This window comes from Phocoena phocoena, chromosome 3 (assembly GCF_963924675.1).
Source record: "Phocoena phocoena chromosome 3, mPhoPho1.1, whole genome shotgun sequence".
Taxonomy (NCBI): domain Eukaryota; kingdom Metazoa; phylum Chordata; class Mammalia; order Artiodactyla; family Phocoenidae; genus Phocoena; species Phocoena phocoena.
In genome coordinates this window covers 28,804,693-28,826,111 of record NC_089221.1, presented here as the reverse complement: position 1 = coordinate 28,826,111, position 21,419 = coordinate 28,804,693, and the positions used below count along the sequence as shown (strand labels likewise).

The 21,419-nt window shown below is 40.6% G+C and overlaps 1 protein-coding gene across 1 annotated transcript in view; it reads right to left on the bottom strand.

The window, feature by feature from the left end:
• Positions 1-21,419, bottom strand: part of TTC23L (tetratricopeptide repeat domain 23 like) — a 57,646-nt gene that overhangs the window by 19,002 nt on the left and 17,225 nt on the right. Inside the window, 3 exon segments of the mRNA XM_065873634.1 lie at positions 8,512-8,632; positions 9,801-9,978; positions 20,886-21,011. Coding sequence (XP_065729706.1) covers positions 8,512-8,632; positions 9,801-9,978; positions 20,886-21,011 — 425 coding nt within the window.

Sequence of the window (21,419 nt, the reverse complement as noted above, 5' to 3'; positions counted from 1 at the left end):
GCAAAGTGTGGCAGTGGGCCCAGGCTCATGGAATTCACCACTTTAGGATGGTTACCCACCATCCTAAAGTAGCTGTCTTCATGGAACAGTGGAATGCCTTTTGAAGACTCAGTTACAGTGTCAGCTAGGTGGCAATACTTTGCAAGGCTGGGTCAAGCTTCTCCAGAACGCTGTATATTCTCTGAATCAGCATCCAGTATATGGTACTGTTTCTCCAGTAGCCAGGATTCACAGGTCTAGGGATCAAGGGGTGGAACTATGAGTAGCGCCATTACCCGTAGTGACCCACTAGCAAAATTCTTCTTCCTGTTCACATAACTTTATGCTCTGCAGGCCTAGAGGTCTTAGTTCCAGAGGGAGGAGTGCTTCCACCAGGAGATACAACAATGATTCCATTGAACTGGAAGTTAAGACTGCTACCTGGCCATTTGGGGTTCCTCATGCCTTTGAGTCAACAGACAAGGAAAGGAGTTACTATGCTGACTGGGGTGATTGATCCTGACCACTAAGAAGAACTGGAGTAGTATTCCACAATGGAGGTAAGGAAGAGTATGTCTGGAATACAGGAGATCCCTTAGGGCTTCTCTTAGTATTACTATGTCCTGTGATTAAGGTCAATGGAAAACGACAACACCCCAATCCAGGCCAGATTAGTTCAGGAATGAAGGTTTGGACCACCCCACCATGTAAAGAACCATTACCAGCTGAGGTGCTAATAAAACAAGAGGAAAATAGAATGGGTAGCAGAAAAGGTAGTTATAAATACCAGCTAAGACCACATAACCAGTTACAGAAATGAGGACTATAATTGTAATGAGCATTTCCTCCTTATTTTTTTAAAATATTTTATTTATTTGGCTGAATGGGGTCTTTAGTTGTGGCATGCGGGATCTTTCACTGTCGTGTGTCAGCTCTTCATTGCAGCACATGGTCTTCTCTCTATCTGTGGCGTGTGGGCTCTAGAGTGCGCGGGCTTAGTTGCTCTGCAGCATGTGGGATCTCAGTTCCCTGATCAGGGCTCAAACCCGTGTCCCCTGCATTGGAAGGCGGAATGTTAACCACTGGACCAAGAGGGAAGTCCCTCTCCTTATTTTATAAATATGTTTGTGTGTGTGTATATATTAAGCAAATATCTTTGCTTTCTTTGCTATTTTATTTCATCATATTACATAAGATGTATTAACTTTATATCAGCATTTAAGGATCATTAATTTTACAGCATAGCTTTCAGGTTATGGGATACCAGAAGATGAGTAAACATCCTTGAAGGTCTTTACCTCCTCTTCTGGGAGAAGGGATTTGTGCGTTTTCAGTTGTACCCAGGATAGTTGTATCATGTCAGGTGGAATTATGACCTTGTTATTGTCTTTATTTGGAGATTATGTTTAAGGAGATGCATATAGGTATCAAGTTGACAAGGAGTATATTTGTGATGGTTACTTTTGTGTCAACTTGACTGGGCTAACAGATGCCCAAACAGCTGGTAAAACATTATTTCTGAGTGTGTCTGTGAGGGTATCTCCCGGAGACATTAGCATCTGAATCAGTAGACTGAGTGAAGAAGATCCACCCTCACCAATATGGGTTGACAACACCCAATCCATTGAGGGCCTAGACAGAACAACAACAACCCCAAAAAAGGCAGAGGAAGGGTGAATTCTCTCTCTGTTTTCTTGAGCTGGGAAATCCATCTCCTGCCCTGGGATCACACATAGTTGTTTTAAGTTCCCAGTCTGGTAATTCCAGCATCCCTGCCATATCTGAGTATGGCTCTGATGCTTGCCCTGTCTCTTCAAATTGTGGTCTTTGCCTTTTAGTATGCCCTGTAGTTTTTTCTTGGTAGCTGGGCATGATGTATTGGGTAAAAGGAACTGCTCTAAATAGGTCTTTAGTAATGTGGTAGTAAGGTGCTGGGGGAAGGGCAACGTTGTATAATCCTATGATGAGGTCTCAGTCTTTTGGTGGGCCTACACCTCTGCACTGTGAACACAGGTGCTCTTCAGTCGCCCTCTTCCTCAGGTGGGGCAAGATGGAGGAGGCTGGAGCTGGATATTTCCATTTTCTCAGGCTGGTTAGGCTCTGAAAAAAACCCGTTAGGGTCTGGTAAAAAAGAGTTTCTCCTGAGGATAGGCCTTGTTAAGCAGAATGTTCTGGTATATTTTTAAATGGTGACTTTCCCCCTCTCCCTGCTGCAAGCAAGGGGGGATTTTTCTCCAGTATTCACTTTGAGAACCTGGTCAAGTTCCTGGAGGTAAAACACAAAAGTGTAGGGGCTCCCCTGTGACTGAGTACCCTTAGAAGTTTTAACTCTCAGACTTGTGCACACTGAGCTTCCATAAATTCATCAACTACAGTTTAGATTTTCCTACCCCAGTACTGGTTCCTGTGAACATGGGTATCTGTTCTGGTAAACTGTGATTACCTGTATTCACCCGTGTCTCCAATTTCAGGGGCATCAGTCTGCCCTGTGACCTCACTTCTCTGACAGATCTAAGAAGAGTTACTGATGTTTCAGTTGTTCAGCTTTTTTCTTGCTGTTAGGATGGAGAGACCATTTCCAAGCTCCTGCATACTGGACCAGAAACTGAAAGTCTTTGCTCGGGTTTTAACACTTATTTTAATGTTTAGTCTGGATTCCTGGGGGTGACCCCTGTGTCTGCATAGCTTCGTGTTGACCCACTGACTTGGGAAGAGGTTGCGCTCAAATGCCTCCAGACTCTATGTCTTTCATCCTCTGTTGAGTGACCTGTATGTAGACTGGGGGGTACATTTAAAGCTCTGCCACATTTCAAGTCTCCTTTGCTTGTTACTTTCTGCTGGACTCTCCAATGTCCCCTGCATGTGTATGTGGTTTCCCAGTTGGCCAGGGATGTTGGAAAGCTCATCTAGCCTTTCTATGGCTCTCTCATTTCAAGGTTCCTCTGGTTAAAATTTATGACTGGCCTGAGACTGACACCAACCACTACAGCAAATTCAGGCTAACAAACAGGCGATCTCCAATTCATTTCCTACTAAGTTGGCCACTATTATCTGATAAATCTGTAGGTTTTTGCCCCTTGCTCTAGACCGAGTCAGCAGCCTCCTCTGCCAGCAAAGCCGCTGGTGCTCTTGGCTGCTCCATGCTGATAAAATTGCTATTCTCAAGGACTAAGCTGGGGCAGTGGATGGATAGGAGCAGCCCCACGCAAGATGCCAGGAAGACTCTCTTTATCTAAAGCTCTAACAGTTTTTTGAGAATGATTTGCAATCTGTTTGCTGCTTTTCTATTTCCAGTGCCCTGAAATGGGTGTTTTTGATCACTTTATTTAGTTTGTGTCTGTGTGTGTACGTTTGCTGTGTATGTTGAGAGTGTATACAGACCTCTTTACAAAGCCACAGCCAGAAGTCTCTGCCTCTGTTTACATTTTGATGTACATTTTGATGCAGTTCTACTTACTTTGCAGTTCATTTTTCATGTTTACATATATGTAACTATAAACAGTAGTATTTTCTGTGTCCTAAAAATGCAAGTTATTTTTTCCTTAATGCTGTTTTTTAAAATTAACCTTCTCTTTATTTAAAAAATCTGGTCCTTTTATTTTATTTTAGCCACGCTGCGTGGCCTGCGAGATCTCAGTTCCCCGACCAGGGATTGAACCCGGGCCATGGCAGTAAAGCCCGGAATCCTAGCCACTAGGCCACCAGGGAACTCCCAAAATCTAGCCCTTTTAAACATTACAAAATTCTATCTAGTTAATATACCAAATTTTCCTTTCATTTATTGATAAGGTTGTTTTTAATTTTTCACAATTACAAATACTGCCACAGTGAACATCCTTATACATGTTTCCTTTTCAATTTTACTAGATATATCGAATTGGTCCCCCAATTTCATATCAGTTTACACTATCACTCCCACCAGCTATGAATGAGCAGACCTGTTTACCCACTGTCTGGCAAAAGCTAGATATTTTCAAATTTTTAAAATTTTCACATAGGATGGGTGAAAGCTTGATCTCATTACAGTTTTAAAATATATATAGTTGTAAGATGTGTGACATCCTGCCAAATTGCCCTTCAGGGAGTTTGTAATCAAATTCTTCTCATCAATCACAAATGTTACCCTTTTTAAAATGTTGACAATTTGATAGAAGAAAATTGGCATCTTTGCTGTTTTATATTATTTCTTGATTATTGTAAAGTAAATGTAAATTTCAGCTCTTACATTTAGGACAATGATTCATTTTGAGTTAATGTTTATGTACAATATGAGAGTGTTTTGGGGGTTTTTTTGGCGTGTGGATACCAATTGTTCCAATACTATCTGCTGGAAAGACTATCATTTACACATTGAATTTTGCACCTTTGTCAAAAATTAATTGGCCATTAATTAATTAAGTCTATTTCTAGACTCTCCTTGTGTTCCAATAATTCTGATTTCTGTCTATCTCTTCACCAATACCACTCTTGCTAATTGTTGCTTTAGAGGAAGTCTTAAAATCAAGTGGTGTGATTCTCTCCAACTGTACTATTTTTAAAAACTGCTTTAGCTTCTTGGTTTCTTTGCTTTTCCATATAAATTTTAGAGTCGGCTTATCTATATTTACAAAAATTGCTGCTGGGATTTTGATCATAATTGCATTAAATCCATTGACTGATTTGGGAAGAACTGACCTCTTTACTATATTGAGTCTTCCAATCCAAGAACACAGTATGTCTCCATTTATTTAGGTCATCTCTGACCTCTTTGATCAGGATTTTGTAGTTTTCAGGACATAGATCCTGTATATATTTTGTTAGACTTATACCTAAGTGTTTCACTTGGGAGGAAGGGACTATTGTAAATGATATCTTTAAAAATTTTGGGGGCTTCCCTGGTGGCGCAGTGGTTGAGAGTCCGCCTGCCGATGCAGGGGACACGGGTTCGTGCCCCGGTCTGGGAAGATCCCACATGCCGCGGAGCGGCTGGGCCCGTGAGCCATGGCCGCTGAGCCTGCGCGTCCGGAGCCTGTCCTCCGCAACGGGAGAGGCCACAACAGTGAGAGGCCCGCGTAACGCATAAAAAAAAAAAAAAAAAAAAAAAAAAAAAAAAAAAAAAAAAATTTTGGTTTCCAGTTGTACCTTGCTAATATAGAAATATGACTGGGTTTTGTGTGTTGATCTTGTACCCTATGACCCTGCGAAGCTTAAACTCACTTACTAGATCTAGGAGATTTGGAGATTCCCCGGAATTCTAGATTCCTTGGCCAGTCGTGTTATCTACAAATAGAGACCATTTTATTTCTTCTAAGCTGTATGTCTTTTTCTTGCCTATTACACTGGCTAAGACTTCCAGTACTCTGTTGAGTAAGAGTGGCGAGTGAACATCTTCCCCTTGTTCTTAATCTTAAGAGGAAAGCATTCACTCTTACCGTTAAACATGATGTTAGCTGTAGGTTTTTTGTACAGGCCTTTTGTCAGATTGAGGAAGTTCCCCTTCCATCATTAAAGGATGTTAAATTCCGTCACATGCTTTTTCTGCATCAATTGGCAAGATTCAGGTTTGAATACTGAACCAGCCTGACATTCTCAAGGAAAAAACCTCACTTGATCATGGTGTATTATTCTTTTTTTATATATTGCTATATATTTTGTTGAGGATTTTTTACATCTATGTGCATGAAAGGTATTGGTCTATAGTTGTTTTTTTTTGTTTGTTTTGGTTTTGTCTTTTCTTCCATTGTCTTTGCCTGATTTTGTTATCAGGGTGATGCTGGCCTCATAAGATGAGTTGGGAAGTAATCCCTCTTCCTCAATTTTATGAAAAGATTATGTAGGATGGGTGTTATTTCTTCTTTAAATGTTAAGTAGAATTACCCAGTAAAATCATCTGGGCTTGGAGATTTCCTTCTCAGAAAGTTAACTACAAATCCTTTTTGTTTTTTAATCATTAGGGTCTATTTGGGTTATCTGTTCATCTTGGTTGAGTTTGTTTTTTATTTTATTTACGGTATTTCATGACAGGCACAAGTCTTAGGTCTTTTTATAATTAAACCTATCAATCTCTTCTTTTCTGGTATATCTTTGTGTGCTCAGAGAGTTCTTTCCTCCAATTTTTAACTTCAGTACACTTTATTCCAGTACTGTACTTTCTTCTGGCTAATTTATATTTTTTAGTTTTGATGTAAAAAATATTAATCCATCTGGAATTCAGTGGATGCTAGGAGGTAACAATCCAGATTTTCCTTAAAGTTAAAAATTAGTATCCAAGAAAAGAATAAGGTGGCCTTGGAATCTCCTAACTCTATAATCATAAACTTTTTCTCATAAAAAACAAATTTTACATATTCACAAATAGATTAAATTTCTTAATAACCATAACTAATTTTTTTTGTATTTTTTGTAATAGATCTTTAGTGGAGTGTAATTGCTTCACAATACTGTGTAAGTCTCTGTCATACAACAAAGTGAATCAGCCACATGCACACATACATCCCCACATCCCCTCCCCGCTGAGCCTCCCTCCCACACTCCCCATCCCACCTCTCTAGGTATAGCAAAGCACCGAGCTGATCTCCCTGCGCTATGCTGCTGCTTCCCACTAGCTATTTTACATTTGGTAGTGTATATGTATCGATGCTATTCTCACTTCGCCCCAGCTTCCCCCTCCCCGCCGTGTCCTTCAGTCCACTCTCTATGTCTACATCTTTATTCCTGCCCTGCCACTAGGTTCATCAGAATGAATCCAAAAATTCATTCATGGAATTTTTTTAGATTCCATATATATGTGTTAGCATACGGTATTTGTTTTTCTCTTTGACTTACTTCACTCTGTATGACAGATTCTAGGTCCATCCACCTCACTACAAATAAATCAATTTCATTTCTTTTTATGGCTAATATTCCACTGCATATGTGTGGAATATATCCACATATATATATCCACATCTTCTTTATCCGTTCATCTGTCTATGGACATTTAAGTTGGTTCCATGTCCTGGCTATTGTAAATAGTGCTGCAGTGAACACTGTGGTACATGTATCTTTTTGAATTATGGTTTTCTCAGGGTATATGCCCAGTAGTGGGATTGCTGGGTCATATGGTAGTTCTATTTTTAGTTTTTTAAGGAACCTCCATACTGTTCTCCATAGTGGTTGTATCAATTTACATTCCCACCAATTTTTTAAAAATCAAATATATAGATGGAGCACAAATACTGTGAGTATATACAAGGACATTTTTTAAATGAGCAAGATAATTAGCTAGAAAACACAGAATAAGAAGCTTCAATTAACATTCATGCTAAAGAAAACAATATTCAAAATATCCAAATAACTTCTGAAAACTAAAAAAAAAAAGTTTATTTAATAACATGGGGAAATACAAGAGTGGAAAAAAGTAGGGCACAAAACTTTCCCTATAATATCCTCCCTCCCTCCCTCTCCCTCTCCCTCTCTCTCTCTCTCTCTCTCTCTTTCTCTCTCTCTCTCTCTCACACACACACACACACACACACACACAAACACACACACAAAAACACTTTTCCTCTCTCTCTCTTTTTCTCATATATGACTGGAAAATAATGTCCACCAAAATGGATTACTTTTATAAGCAAAGAAAAATCAACATTTAAAAAATATTTGTTACATTCTTTACAAATCCCAAACTCCTCCTGATAAACCACTGAATACATTAGTGTCCATTAAGTGGATCAAGCCAGGTGAGCATGGGACAGTGTCCTCCCTTACCAGTTCCTTTGCGTCTCTCCCAAAGCTACCCGCTTTGAAAAGGATGACTCTGCCTAAGGAAGGACTACTTTTGGATGAGTTCATGACTTGGCTTTCCTCTAGAACCCCTAGTACCTCACTTTTGAATAGAAATCAAGAAAATTCTAGCTACTACAAACATTCTCTCTTACAAGCCAGAGGAAGAGTCCAGGAGGTTGAGAGTGGAGGAAGGTGAGGAGAGGAGCCAATGTTTTCCTCTTTTATCACTGGATCTCCTCACTAACTGAGACACCTCGGGTCACATTCATAGCATGTAGGATTTCTAGGCTTTATGCAGGTGAGTTTTGCTGAGACTCTAAGGGAATAAAGGAAATGGAAATCAGTTGATCTTACTGTTTTGTTTTGTTTTGTTTTTGCGGTACACGGGCCTCTCACTGTTGTGGCCTCTCCCGTTGCGGAGCACAGGCTCCGGACGCGCAGGCCCGGCGGCCATGGCTCACGGGCCCAGCCGCTCCGCGGCATATGGGATCTTCCCGGACTGGGGCACAAACCTGTGTCCCCTGCATCGGCAGGCGGACTCTCAACCACTGCGCCACCAGGGAAGCCCGCCGATCTTACTGGTTTTGATGTTCCAACTAATCTGGGGAGATATGATTGTGCCTAAATTCACGCATAAAGGATTTCCTACAAAATGGTGTCCAGTCTTATCTCCCATCACAGACATGAACAGCCACTTATAATCTGTCCATATTGACAGACAGACCATTCCATTTGCCAATGTGCTTCCCTCCCGTGACCAGGAAATGTTAATATCTGCAAAACCACCTCTTCTACTTAACCTGTGTTGGGCCTCTCCAGTCACGGCATAAGCCTTGGCTAGTAACGCGCTCGCCTCTGCAGCTTGGGGGCTGACTTCAGTGAACAAAGAAACACAGATGGAATGGGCCTGGAATAGAGAAAATCACGACAAGGTAAGTACCCAAATGACAGTGTTTCACTGTAGCTTTTATAGTAGCTCTCATAGAATTGTGAGTTGACTGAAAGCTGATACGTATATAATCATAGAGTTATGAGAGAGATGAGTTTGAGTCCCAGCTCTGCTACTTCCTAGCTGTGAGCCTTGAGCAAGTAATTTTACCTTCATATGTAGAAGGAATATTTAGTTTCCATTGATTAGGGTATGGGAAAGATTAAATGAGATGGTGCATGTAAAACACTGGGCACAGTACCCTTCACATGGTAAATTCTCAGTAAATGTTAGCTATGATTACTTTTATTATATTTCATAGCAAAAATAAAATCATAACTTTAGCTCAGCCTCTCAAAGGTTCAGTATCAAAAAAATGTCTAGGGTTCCCTGGTGGCGCAGGGAACACACAGGCTCTGCATTTGTCAAATTACTTACCTACAAGCAAATCACACTTATGGTGGTTTAACCATAAACTCTGAGATACAACCAGCTAGACTAGTTTAAAGGACAAATGACGGCATTGCATCAAAATATCATAAATTTTCATTTAAAAAGTCCTTTGTGGGCTTCCCTGGTGGCACAGTGGTTGAGAGTCCGTCTGCCGATGCAGGGGACGCGGGTTCGTGCCCCGGTCCGGGAAAATCCCACATGCTGCGGAGTGGCTGGGCCCGTGAGCCATGGCCGCTGAGACTGCGTGTCCGGAACCTGTGCTCCGCAATGGGAGAGGCCACAACAGTGAGAGGCCCGCGTACCACAGAAAAAAAAAAAAAAAAAAAATCCTTTGCATTTGCTAAACACTTAAGTTCAGTTGCCCTTATGGCTTTTTTCCCTGGAGTAGACTTTCTCAGCTCCCTCTTCCCAGTACAGATAGAGGTGAGGGAAGCCTGGTAGGGGAAATGCTGTCTTAGACCAGGTCACACAGCAGATAGGCCCACTGTGAGTCGTTGTTCTCTGTCCAGGTCATTTAAAGTTGAGGAAGGTCTCTTGTGTGGATCTGGAGGAAAATCAATCCCATCCCCTGTTCTGAGAAGCCCAAGCATCCCTGGCCCTGGGAACTGGGCCTGGGGCCAAACAAGCCCACCTGCCAAACAAGCCCACCTGCCAAACAAGCCCACCTGGCCGGGGCTTCAGCCAACCCACCTACCTGCTGCACATACTGGATGGCCTGGTCATGGTTCCTCCTCAGCTCCTCGATCTGAGCAATTTCCTCGTAAAGACCAAGCAGATCTGATGTCCTATCACCCTTAGCAGCAATAACATTGTCAACTGCCTTTTCAAAGTATGCCAGAGCTAGGTTTAACCTGCGGTTGGCCAAGGAGGCTCTATAAGAAAAGGGACAAGAATGGAAAGTCACAGAGAGGCCACTTGCTTTGCAGATGCACAAGGAACCAATTCTAAGAACTAAACGATTTGGTCTTCATAGGCCAATCATGTGAGTGGCTGGCTCAAAACCTAGCCTTGTTGTAAACAAACTCCTACTAACCTGCATTTTACCCAGCAGATTCCACTGACTACCATTCATCAAACCCATTAATATATCATGCTATAGTCTAATTTTATAAAAAAGCAAAGGGAAAAAATGGCTTATGGCAGTTCATAACATGTGATAATTTACCCATAAACAAACACTTTTGAAAATCAAAATAAAATTTTATTACCTCTGGCTGCCTCTCTTTTAGGCCAAAGCAGAGGTTTTCCTTTGTTTGATTTAGTTTAGTTTATTCCTCCTCAGTTAAAAATGAGAGAGGATAGAGAAAACAATGTAAATATCCCCCCACCAAAAGGGGACGGTTAAATAAATTATGGCACATCATACAACAAAATGCTTCAGACATTAATCCTGTTTTCTTTTTATACTAATGTGGAGAAAATTTTTTAATGTGCTAAGTTCAAACTACAGTTATAAAACTATACTTAAAATATAAACCTGATAAGACCTTCAAGATGGCAGAGGAGTAAGACGTGGAGATCACCTTCCTCCCCACAAATACATCAGAAATACATCTACATATGGAACAACTCCTATAGAACACCTACTGAACACTGGCAGAAAACCTCAGACCTCCCAAGACAAGAAATTCCCCACATACTTGGGTAGGGCAAAAGAAAAAAAAGAAACAGAGACAAAAGAGTAGGGACGGGACCTGTACCTCTGGGAGGGAGCTGTGAAGGAGGAAAGGTTTCCACACACTAGGAAGCCCCTTCGCGGGCGGAGACTGCGGGTGGCGGAGTGGGGAAGCTTCGGAGCCGCGGAGGAGAGCGCAGCCACAGGGGTGCAGAGAGCAAAACGGAGAGATTACCGCACAGAGGATCGGTGCCGACCAGCACTCACCAGTCCGAGAGGCTTGTGTGCTGACCCGCCTGGGCGGGCAGGGACTGGGAGCCGAGGCTTGGGCTTCTGTCGGATCCCAGGGAGAGAACTGGGTTGGCTGCGTGAACACAGCCTGAAGGGGGCTAGTGTGCCACAGCTAGCTGGAAGGGAGTTCAGGAAAAAGTCTGGAACTGCCAAAAGAGGCAAGAGACCATTGTTCTGGGGTGCGCGAGGAGAGGGGATTCAGAGTGCCGCTTAAATGAGTCCAGAGACGGGCGCGAGCCGCGGCTATCAGCGCGGACCCCAGAGATGGGCATGAGACGCTAAGGCTGCTGCTGCCGCCACCAAGAAGCCTGTGTGCAAGCGCAGGTCACTCTCCACACCTCCCCTCCCGGGAGCCTGTGCAGCCTGCCACTGCCAGGGTCCCGTGATCCAGGGACAACTTCCCCGGGAGAACACACAGCGCGTCTCAGGCTGCTGCAACGTCACACTGGCCTCTACCGCCACAGGCTCGCCCCACATCCGTACCCCTCCCTCACCCCTCCCTCCCCACCGCCTGAGTGAGCCAGAGCCCCCGAATCAGCTGCTCCTTTAACCCCGACCTGTCTGGGCGGAAACAGATGCCCTCAGGCGACCTACATGCAGAGGCAGGTCCAAATCCAAAGCTGAAACCCGGGAGCTGTGTGAACACAAAAGATAAAGGGAAATCCCTCCCAGCAGCCTCAGGAGCAGCGGATTAAATCTCCACAGTCAACTTTATGTACCCTGCATCTGTGGAATACCTCAATAGACAATGAATTATCCCAAAATTGACACAGTGGACTTTGGGAGCAACTGTAGACTTGGGGTTTGCTGTATGTGACTGACTGGTTTCTGGTTTTATGTTTATCTTAGTTTACTATTTAGAGCTTATTATCATTGGTAGATATGTTTATTGATTTGGTTGCTCTCTTCCTTTCTTTTTTTTATATGTAGATATATATTTTTTTCCTTTTTCCCTTTTTGTGAGTGTGTATAGGTATGCTTCTTTGTGTGATTTTGTTTGGATAGCTTTGCTTTTACCATTTGTCCTAGGGTTCTGTCTGTCCGTTTTGGGGGTGGGGGTTAGTATAGTTTTTAGCGCTTGTTATCATTGGTGGATTTGTTGTTTGGTTTGGTTGCTCTCTTTCTTTTTTTTTAAAAAATTATTTTTAGGGTTTTTTAATTTGTAACACTTTTTAAATTTTTTATTTTAACAACTTTCTTTCTTTTTATTTTATCTTTTCTTTCTTTTTTTCTCCCTTTTCCTCTGAGCTGTGTGACTGACAGGGTCTTGGTGCACCAGCCGGGTGTCAGGCCTGTGCCTCTGAGGTAGGAGAGCCACGTTCAGGACATTGGTCCACCAAAGACCTCCTGACTCCACATAATATCAAATGGCAAAAGCTCTCCCAGAGATCTGCATCTCAACGCTAAGACCCCCCTCCACTCAGCAAGCTACAGTGCTGGACACCCTATGCCAAAGAACTAGCAAGACAGGAAAACAACCCCACCCATTAGCAGAGAGGCTGCCTAAAATCATAATAAGGTCACAGACACCCCAAAACACACCACTGGACACAGTCCTGCCCAACAGAAGGACAAGATCCAGCCTCATCCAACAGAATACAGTCACCAGTCCCCTCTACCAGGACGCCTACACAACCCACTGAACCAACCTCAGCCACTGGGGGCAGACACCAAAACCAACAGGAACTATGATCCTGCAGGCTGCGGAAAGGAGACACCAAACACAATAAGTTGAGCAAAATGAGAAGACAGAGAAACACACAGCAGATGAAGGAGCAAGGGAAAAACCCAACAGACCAAATAAATGAAGAGGAAATAGACAGTCTACCTGAAAAATAATTCAGAGCAATGATACTAAAGATGATGCAAAATCGTGAAAATAGAATGGAGAAAATACAAAAAACGTTTAACAAGGACATAGAAGAAATAAAGAGCAAACAAACAATGATGAACAACACAATAAATGAAATTAAATATTCTCTAGAAGGAATCAATAGCAGAATAACTGAGGCAGAAGAATGATAAGTGACCTGGAAGATAAAATAGTGGAAATAACTACTGCAGAGCAGAATAAAGAAAAAAGAATGAAAATAATTGAGGACAGTCTCAGAGACCTCTGGGACAACATTAAACACACCAACATTCGAATTATAGGGGTCCCAGAAGAAGAAGAGAAAAACAAAGATACTGAGAAATTATTTGAAGAGATGATAGTTGAAAATTTCCCTAATATGGGAAAGGAAACAGTCAATCAAGTCCAGGAAGCACAGAGAGTCCCATACAGGAAAAATCCAAGGAGAAACACGCCAAGACACATATTAATCAAACTATCAAAAATTAAACACAAAGAAAAAATATGAAAAGCAGCAAGGGAAAAACAACAAATAACATACAAGGGAATCCCCATAAGGTTAACAGCTGATCTTTCAGCAGAAACTCTGCAAGCCAGAGGGAGTGGCAGCACATATTTAAAGTGATAAAAGGGAAAAACCTACAACCAAGATTACTCTACCCAGCAAGGATCTCATTCATATTTGACGGAGAAATTAAAACCTTTACAGACAAGCAAAACCTAAGAGAATTCAGCACCACCACACCAGCTTTACAACAAATGCTAAAGGAACTTCCCTAGGCAGGAAACACAAAAGAAGGAAAAGACCTACAATAACAAAGAACAAACCCTAAACAATTAAGAAAATGGTAATAGGAACATACAAATCAATAATTACCTTAAATGTAAATGGATTAAATGCTCCCACCAAAATACACAGACTGGCTGAATGGATACAAAAACAAGACCCATATATATGCTGTCTACAAGAGACCCACTTCAGACCTAGGGACACATGCAGACTGAAAGTGAGGGGATGGAAAAAGATATTCCATGCGAATGGAAATCAAAGGAAACCTGGAGTAGCAATTCTCATATCAGACAAAATAGACTTTAAAATAAAGACTATTACAAGAGACAAAGAAGGACACTACATAATGATCAAGGGATCAATCCAAGAAGAAGATACAACGATTGTAAATATTTATGCACCCAACATAGAAGCACCTCAATATATAAGGCAAATGCTAACAGCCATAAAAGGGGAAATCAACAGTAACACAATCATAGTAGGAGACTTTAACACCCCACATTCACCAAGGGACAGATGATCCAAATGAAAATAAGGAAACACAAGCTTTAAATGATATATTAAACAAGATGGACTTAATTGATGTTTATAGGACATTCCACCCAAAAACAACAGAATACACTTTCTTCTCAAGTGTTCATTGAACATTCTCCAGGATAGATCACATCTTGGGTCACAAATTAAGCCCTGGTAACTTTAAGAAAATTGAAATCATATCAAGTATCTTTTCCGACCACAATGCTATGAGACTAGATATTAATTACAGGAAAAAAATCTGTAAAAAATACAAACACATGGAGGCTAAACAATATACTACTTAATAACCAAGAGATCACTGAAGAAACCAAAGAGGAGATCAAAAAATACCTTGAAACAAATAACAAAGAAAACACAATGACCCAAAATGTATGGGATGCAGCAAAAGCAGTTCTAAGAGGGAAGTTTATAGCAATACAATCCTACTTCAAGAAACAAGAAACATCTCAAATAAATAACCTATCCTTATACTTGGAGCAATCAGAGAAGGAACAAAAAAACCCCAACATTAGCAGAAGGAAAGAAATCACAAAGATCAGATCAGAAATAAATGAAAAGGAAATGCAGCAAACAATAGCAAAGATCAATAAAACTAAAAGCTGGTTCTTTGAGAAGATAAACAATATTGATAAATCATTAGCCAGACTGATCAAGAAAAAAAGGGAGAAGACTCAAATCAATAGAATTAGAAATGAAAAAGGAGAAGTAACAATGGACACTGCAGAAATACAAAGGATCATGAGAGATTACTACAAGCAACTATATGCCAATAAAATGGACAACCTGGAAGAAATGGACAAATTCTTAGAAAAGCACAACCTTCCAAGACTGAACCAGGAATAAATAGAAAATATAAACAGACCAATCACAAGCACTGAAATTGAGACTGTGATTAAAAATCTTCCAACAAACAAAAACCCAGGACCAGATGGCTTCACAGGTGAATTCTATCAAACATTTAGAGAAAACCTAACACCTATCGTTCTCAAACGCTTCCAAATTATAGCAGAGGGAAGAACACTCCCAAACTCATTCTACAAGGCCACCATCAGCCTGATACCAAAACCAGACAAAGATGTCACAAAGAAAGAAAACTACAGGCCAATATCACTGACGAACATAGATGTGAAAATCCTCAATAAAATACTAGCAAATGGAATCCAACAGCACATTAAAAGGATCATAGGACATGATCAAGTGGGGTTTATCCCAGGAATGCAAGGATTCTTCAATATATGCAAATCAATCAATGTGATAAACCATATTAACAAACTGAAGGAGAAAAATCATATGACCATCTCATTAGATGCAGAAAAAGCTTTTGACAAAATTCAACACCCATTTATGATAAAAACCCTCCAGAAAGTAGGTATAGAGGGAACGTCCCTCGACATGATAAAGGCCATATATGAGAAACTCAGAGCCAACATCATTCTCTATGTTGAAAAGCTGAAACCATTTCCTCTAAGATCAGGAACAAGACAAGGCTGTCCATTCTCACCACTATTATTCAACATAGTTTTGGAAGTTTTAGCCACACCAATCAGAGAAGATAAATGAAAGGAATCCAAATTGGAAAAGAAGTAAAGCTGTCACTGTTTGCAGATGACATGATACCATACATAGAGAATCCTAAAGATGCTACCAGAAAACTAATAGAGCTAATCAATGAATTTGGTAAAGTAGCAGGATAGAAAATTACAGAAATCTCTTGCATTCCTATACACTAATGCTGACAAATCTGAAAGAGAAATTAAGGAAACACTCACATTTATCGTTGCAACAAAAAGAATGAAATACCTAGGAATAAACCTACCTAAGGAGACAGAAGACCTGTATGCAGAAAACTATAAGACACTGATGAAAGAAATTAAAGATGATACAAACAAATGGAGAGATATACCATGTTCTTGGATTGGAAGAATCAACAATGTGAAACTGTCTATACTACCCAAAGCAATCTCCAGATTCAATGCAATCCCTAACAAACTATCAATGGCATTTTTCACAGAACTAGAACAAAAAATTTCACAATTTGTATGGAAATACAAAAGACCTCAAATAGCCAAAGCAGTCGTAAGAAAGAAAAACAGAGCTGGAGGAATCAGACTCCCTGACTTCAGACTATACTACAAAGCTACAGTAATCAAGACAATATGGTACTGGCAGAAAAACAGAAATATAGATCAATGGAACAGGATAGAAAGCCCAGAGATAAACACACACACCTATGGTCAACTAATGTATGACAAAGGAGGCAAGGATATACAATGGAGAAAAGAGAGTCTCTTCAATAAGTGGTGCTGGAAAAACTGGACAGCTACATGTAAAAGAATGAAATTAGAACACTCCCTAACACCATACACAAAAATAAACTCAAAATGGATTCAAGACCGAAATGTAAGATAGGTCACTATAAAACTCTTAGAGGAAAACATAGGAAGGACACTCTTTGACATAAATCACAGCAAGATCTTTTTTGATCCACCTCCTAGAGTAATGGAAGTTAAAACAAAAATAAACAAATGGGACCTAATGAAACTTCAAAGCTTTTGCAAAGCAAAGGAAACTACAAACAAGACAAAAAGACAACCCTCAGAATGGGAGAAAATATTTGCAAATGAATCAACGGACAGAGGATTAATCTCCAAAATATATAAACAGCTCATGCAGCTCAATATTAAAAAAAACAAACAACCCAGTCCAAAAATGGGCAGAAGACCTAAATAGACATTTCTCCGATGAAGACATACAGATGGCCAGGAAGCACATGAAAAGCTGCTCAACATCAGTAAGTATTAGAGAAATGCCAATCAAAACTACAATGAGGTATCACCTCACACCGGTCAGAATGGGCATCATCAGAAAATCTACAAACAACAAATGCTGGAGAGGGTGTGGAGAAACGGGAACCCTCTTGCACTGTTGGTGGGAATGCAAATTTGATACAGCCACTATGGAGAACAGTATGGAGGTTCCTTGAAAAACTAAAAATAGAATTACCATATGACCCAGCAATCCCACTACTGGGCATATACCCAGAGAAAACCATAATTCAAAAAGACACATGCACCCCAATGTTCATTGCAGCGCTATTTACAATAGCTAGGACATGGAAGCAACCTAAATGTCCATCGACAGACGAATGGATAAAGAAGATGTGGTACACATATACAATGGAATATTACTCAGCCATAACAGGGAACAAAATTGGGTCATTTGTAGAAACGTGGATGGATCTCGAGACTGTCATACAGAGTGAAGTAAGCCAGAAAGAGAAAAACAAATATCGTATATTAACGCATATATATGGAACCTAGAACAATGATACAGATAAATCCGTTTGCAGGGCAGAAATTGAGACACAGATGTAGAGAGCAAACGTATGGACACCAAGGGGGAAAGTGGCAGGGGGGTGGTGGTGGTGTGATGAATTGGGAGATTGGGTTGGACATATATACACTAACATGTATACAATGGATAACTAATAAGAGCCTGCTGTATAAAAAAAATAAATAAAAATCAAAATTTCAAAAAAAAGAGAGTCATGTACCACAGTGTTCATTGCAGCTCTATTTACAATAGCCAGGACATGGAAGCAACCTAAGTGTCCATCAACAGATGAATGCATAAAGAAGATGTGGCTCATATATACAATGGAATATTACTCAGCCATAAAAAGAAATGAAATTGAATTACTTGTAGTGAGGTGGATGGACCTAGAATCTGTCATACAGAGTGAAGTCAGAAAGAGAAAAACAAATAATGTATGCTAACATATACATATGGAATAAAAAAAAAATTGTTCTGAAGGACCTAGGAGCAGGACAGGAATAAAGACACAGACATAGAGAATGGACTTGAGGATACAGGGAGGGGGACGAAGTGAGAGAGTGGCATGGACTTATATATACTACCAAATGTAAAAATGGATAGCTGGTGGGAAGCAGCCACATGGCACAGGGAGATCAGCTCCGTGCTTTGTGACCACCTAGAGGGGTGCGATAGGGAGGGTGGGAGGCAGACGCAAGAGGGAGGAGATATGGGGACATATGTATATGTATAGGTGATTCAGTTTGTTGTCAAGCAGAAACTAACACACCATTGTAAGGCAATTATACTCCAATAAAGATGTTAAATATATATATATAATCCTGACATGTATATATGTGTGTGTTTATATATGTGTGTATATACACATATATTTATATTTAAATATATATATATATATAGAAAGAGAGAGAGAAATAACTGAAATGTTCACAGCAGTTATGTCTGGGTGGTGACATTACAATTGACTTTTATTTTCTTCATGTATGTGTGTTCTTTCAAATTTCCAAAACAAATGGGGAATATAATTTTTTAATGATAATAAAATAGCATTCATTTAGGTTTTTCTTTCTAGAGTTAGCAAGACACAAAGAGAAGAACATGAGTAGTTCAAAGCTGCTTCTCACAGTTATTAGCTTTATGGGCAAACTCCAGGAGTCTTTATTTCCTTCCAAATAAAAGAAGGTTAAGGATACCTAATTACAAGGTTGTTATGAAGATTAGATTTAAAATAATATGTAAAATTGCCTAACATATAGTAGATACACAATCAATATTTCTTCTCCCTTACCCCATGCCCCCATCTTTGTATTCCCAAGTTGAATTAAAAATATAAGTGTGTGTATAAAATTATTTTATATAAGGCATTCTGCAATATTTACAATGTATTTGAAGCTGGAAGGTTTCTCCCTCCCCTGAAGATTAGAATTTTCAGTCAAAAGAATATATAAGGCATGTTATCTGATAATTCTTCACACACACAAAAATTTTATTTTTGTCAATCAGACCACTATTTCCCTTGACCATAAGAGCACAAGTTATAGAATGATAATGCCTTTCATCAAGAGCTCGTAGGGAGATAATCAGCCAAGTTGTCTGACCTGCCTGAGCAGTCTGGCCTCATTTTCCCCACCCTTCAAATGGGAAAAAGGATTTGCCCTTCCTAGATATTTGGTGGGTATCAGACATAACTCAGTGTGTCATAGAAGGTGAGCTAGGGATTCAGAAGACCCAGTGCTGGCTCTCCTACCTATTAGTTCTGTCACCCTGAGCTACTTAATTTTTCCATGCCTTAATTTTCTTATCTTTAAATTAAACAGAAAAATACCTACCTCATATGCTTGTGGTATAAGACTGAGTGAAATAAATTAGGTAAAGCACTTAGGACAGTGTCTAGGATGTAGTTATACTTCAGTAAACGTTCCAACACTTAGAACAGTGCATGTACAAAACAGGTCAACAGTGTGGAATCGACGAATGAAATATGCACTCAAATTTATTCTGAAAAAGGAACAAGACTATCTTTCACATAAGCACAAAAACCTTAGTCACTGCCCCGTGTGACAGCAGTAGACATTCACCAGACTCTAATTTATGGGCCTGTGGACTTAATTCCATATTTAACTCTGGACGTTCGGACATCTCCCTGCCATTTCCCATTTGACTTCTAGATTCATGGCTTTTTAGAGGAGGCAGGCATGACTCATGTCATTTCCTTACCATTCCGTCACCTACCCTACCATGCCAAGTGCTTACAGTTTTGGAAACAGATTGCTTTTAAGTATGTGAAGATATTTGAAAACTCTAGGGGACAGTAAACCTTTTATTATTCTTTTTTTTTTTCTTCTGATAATCTGATGGGCCCACTCTCATATCTAAATATTCTGATTCTCAGAGGATCCCTAACTCAACTGTGAAACAGTTAAGTCTCATTCTGGCTTGAACAAATTCCATGAACTTTGTTTCCATATGGAACACAACTTTCCCTTAAAATGTACGTGCTATGCATAACTCACGGACCTCCAATAAACTGTCTTCATTAACTGTTCCTTCCTCATCTTTTAAGTTGTCATACTTGATGACAAAAGTAGGTGGCAATTCAGAAAAAAAAAGGAATTTTACAGTAAGTATGAGAGGCAGCACAAGGAAGGGCTAACAGTTTGTAAGTTCAGATCAAGTTCAGATCCAACACTTAAAGCTTATCACCTTGGGGCTTCCCTGGTGGCGCAGTGGTTAAGAATCTGCCTGCCAATGCAGGGGACACGGGTTCGATCCCTGGTCCGGGAAGATCCCACATGCCGCAGAGCAACTAAGCCCGTGCACCACAACTACTGAGCCTGCGCTCTAGAGCCCACGAGCTACAACTACTGAGCCCACATGCCACAGCTACTGAAGCCCGCGCGCCTAGAGCCCGTGCTCCACAACAAGAGAAGCCACCGCAATGGGAAGCCCATGCACCGCAACGAAGCATAGCCCCCGCTCGCCGCAACTAGAGAAAGCCCGTGCGCAGCAATGAAGACCCAACGCAGCCAAAAATAAATAAATAAAATTTATATATTAAAAAAAAAAGCTTCACCTTGGATAGTTTGTTTAACCTCAGCTCAGTTTTTTTGCCCTCTCTCTAATGACATAATTATTGCACTAACTACCTCAGTGGTGGCTGTGAGGATTAAATGGGACAGAGCACACGACGCTTAGACCATGATGTATGCGTTTGGCAAATTCGAGCCTCTTTTACTATCGTTTGAGTCTCTGGGTATTTGGCTCTGAATATTTTTCTCCCTTTATATAGAGAGTACAAGACAATCATGTAATTCCAGGCCTTAGCCATAAAAGTCCAAGCTTGTCTAAGCCCAGATCTTACCTGCCCAAAGCAACTGTTAGGTCTTCCTCTGAGACCTGTAATCCAGAAGCCCCTCCCTTATATGATTTTTTCAGCTCCTCCATGTTTCTCTCTGACTTCTGCAGGTTGAAATAAGCCTCTCTGCCAGTGAAACAGTCAAGGAGAATGCCAGGTACACAAACCTCCCACACTGACTAGGGGCACCAGTGGGTAAGCAAACAAAAGGGGCCCTTGGGAAAACGAAGCAGTATTTGAAAATGCACCCTTCCCTATTTTCCATCTATATATGCTGTCAAGAAGGGAGAATTCTTCAGAAAAGGAACAGGGCCCTGGGTGTCCTGTGGTATTGCTGCAATCCAGGGCTAGGATGGGTGGTGAGCATTTGGAGTGAACGGAAACCGTAACTTACACTGGATTTCCTTAGAGGCATCTACTGCATGACAACAATTATTCATTTTTCCCAAGTGGGTTTCTGTAAAAGAGAGGAACTAAATCTGCTGAAAGGGACTTTCTGGGTCATTTAGAAAATCCAAGCAAAGCAGGTTTTGGGCGAGA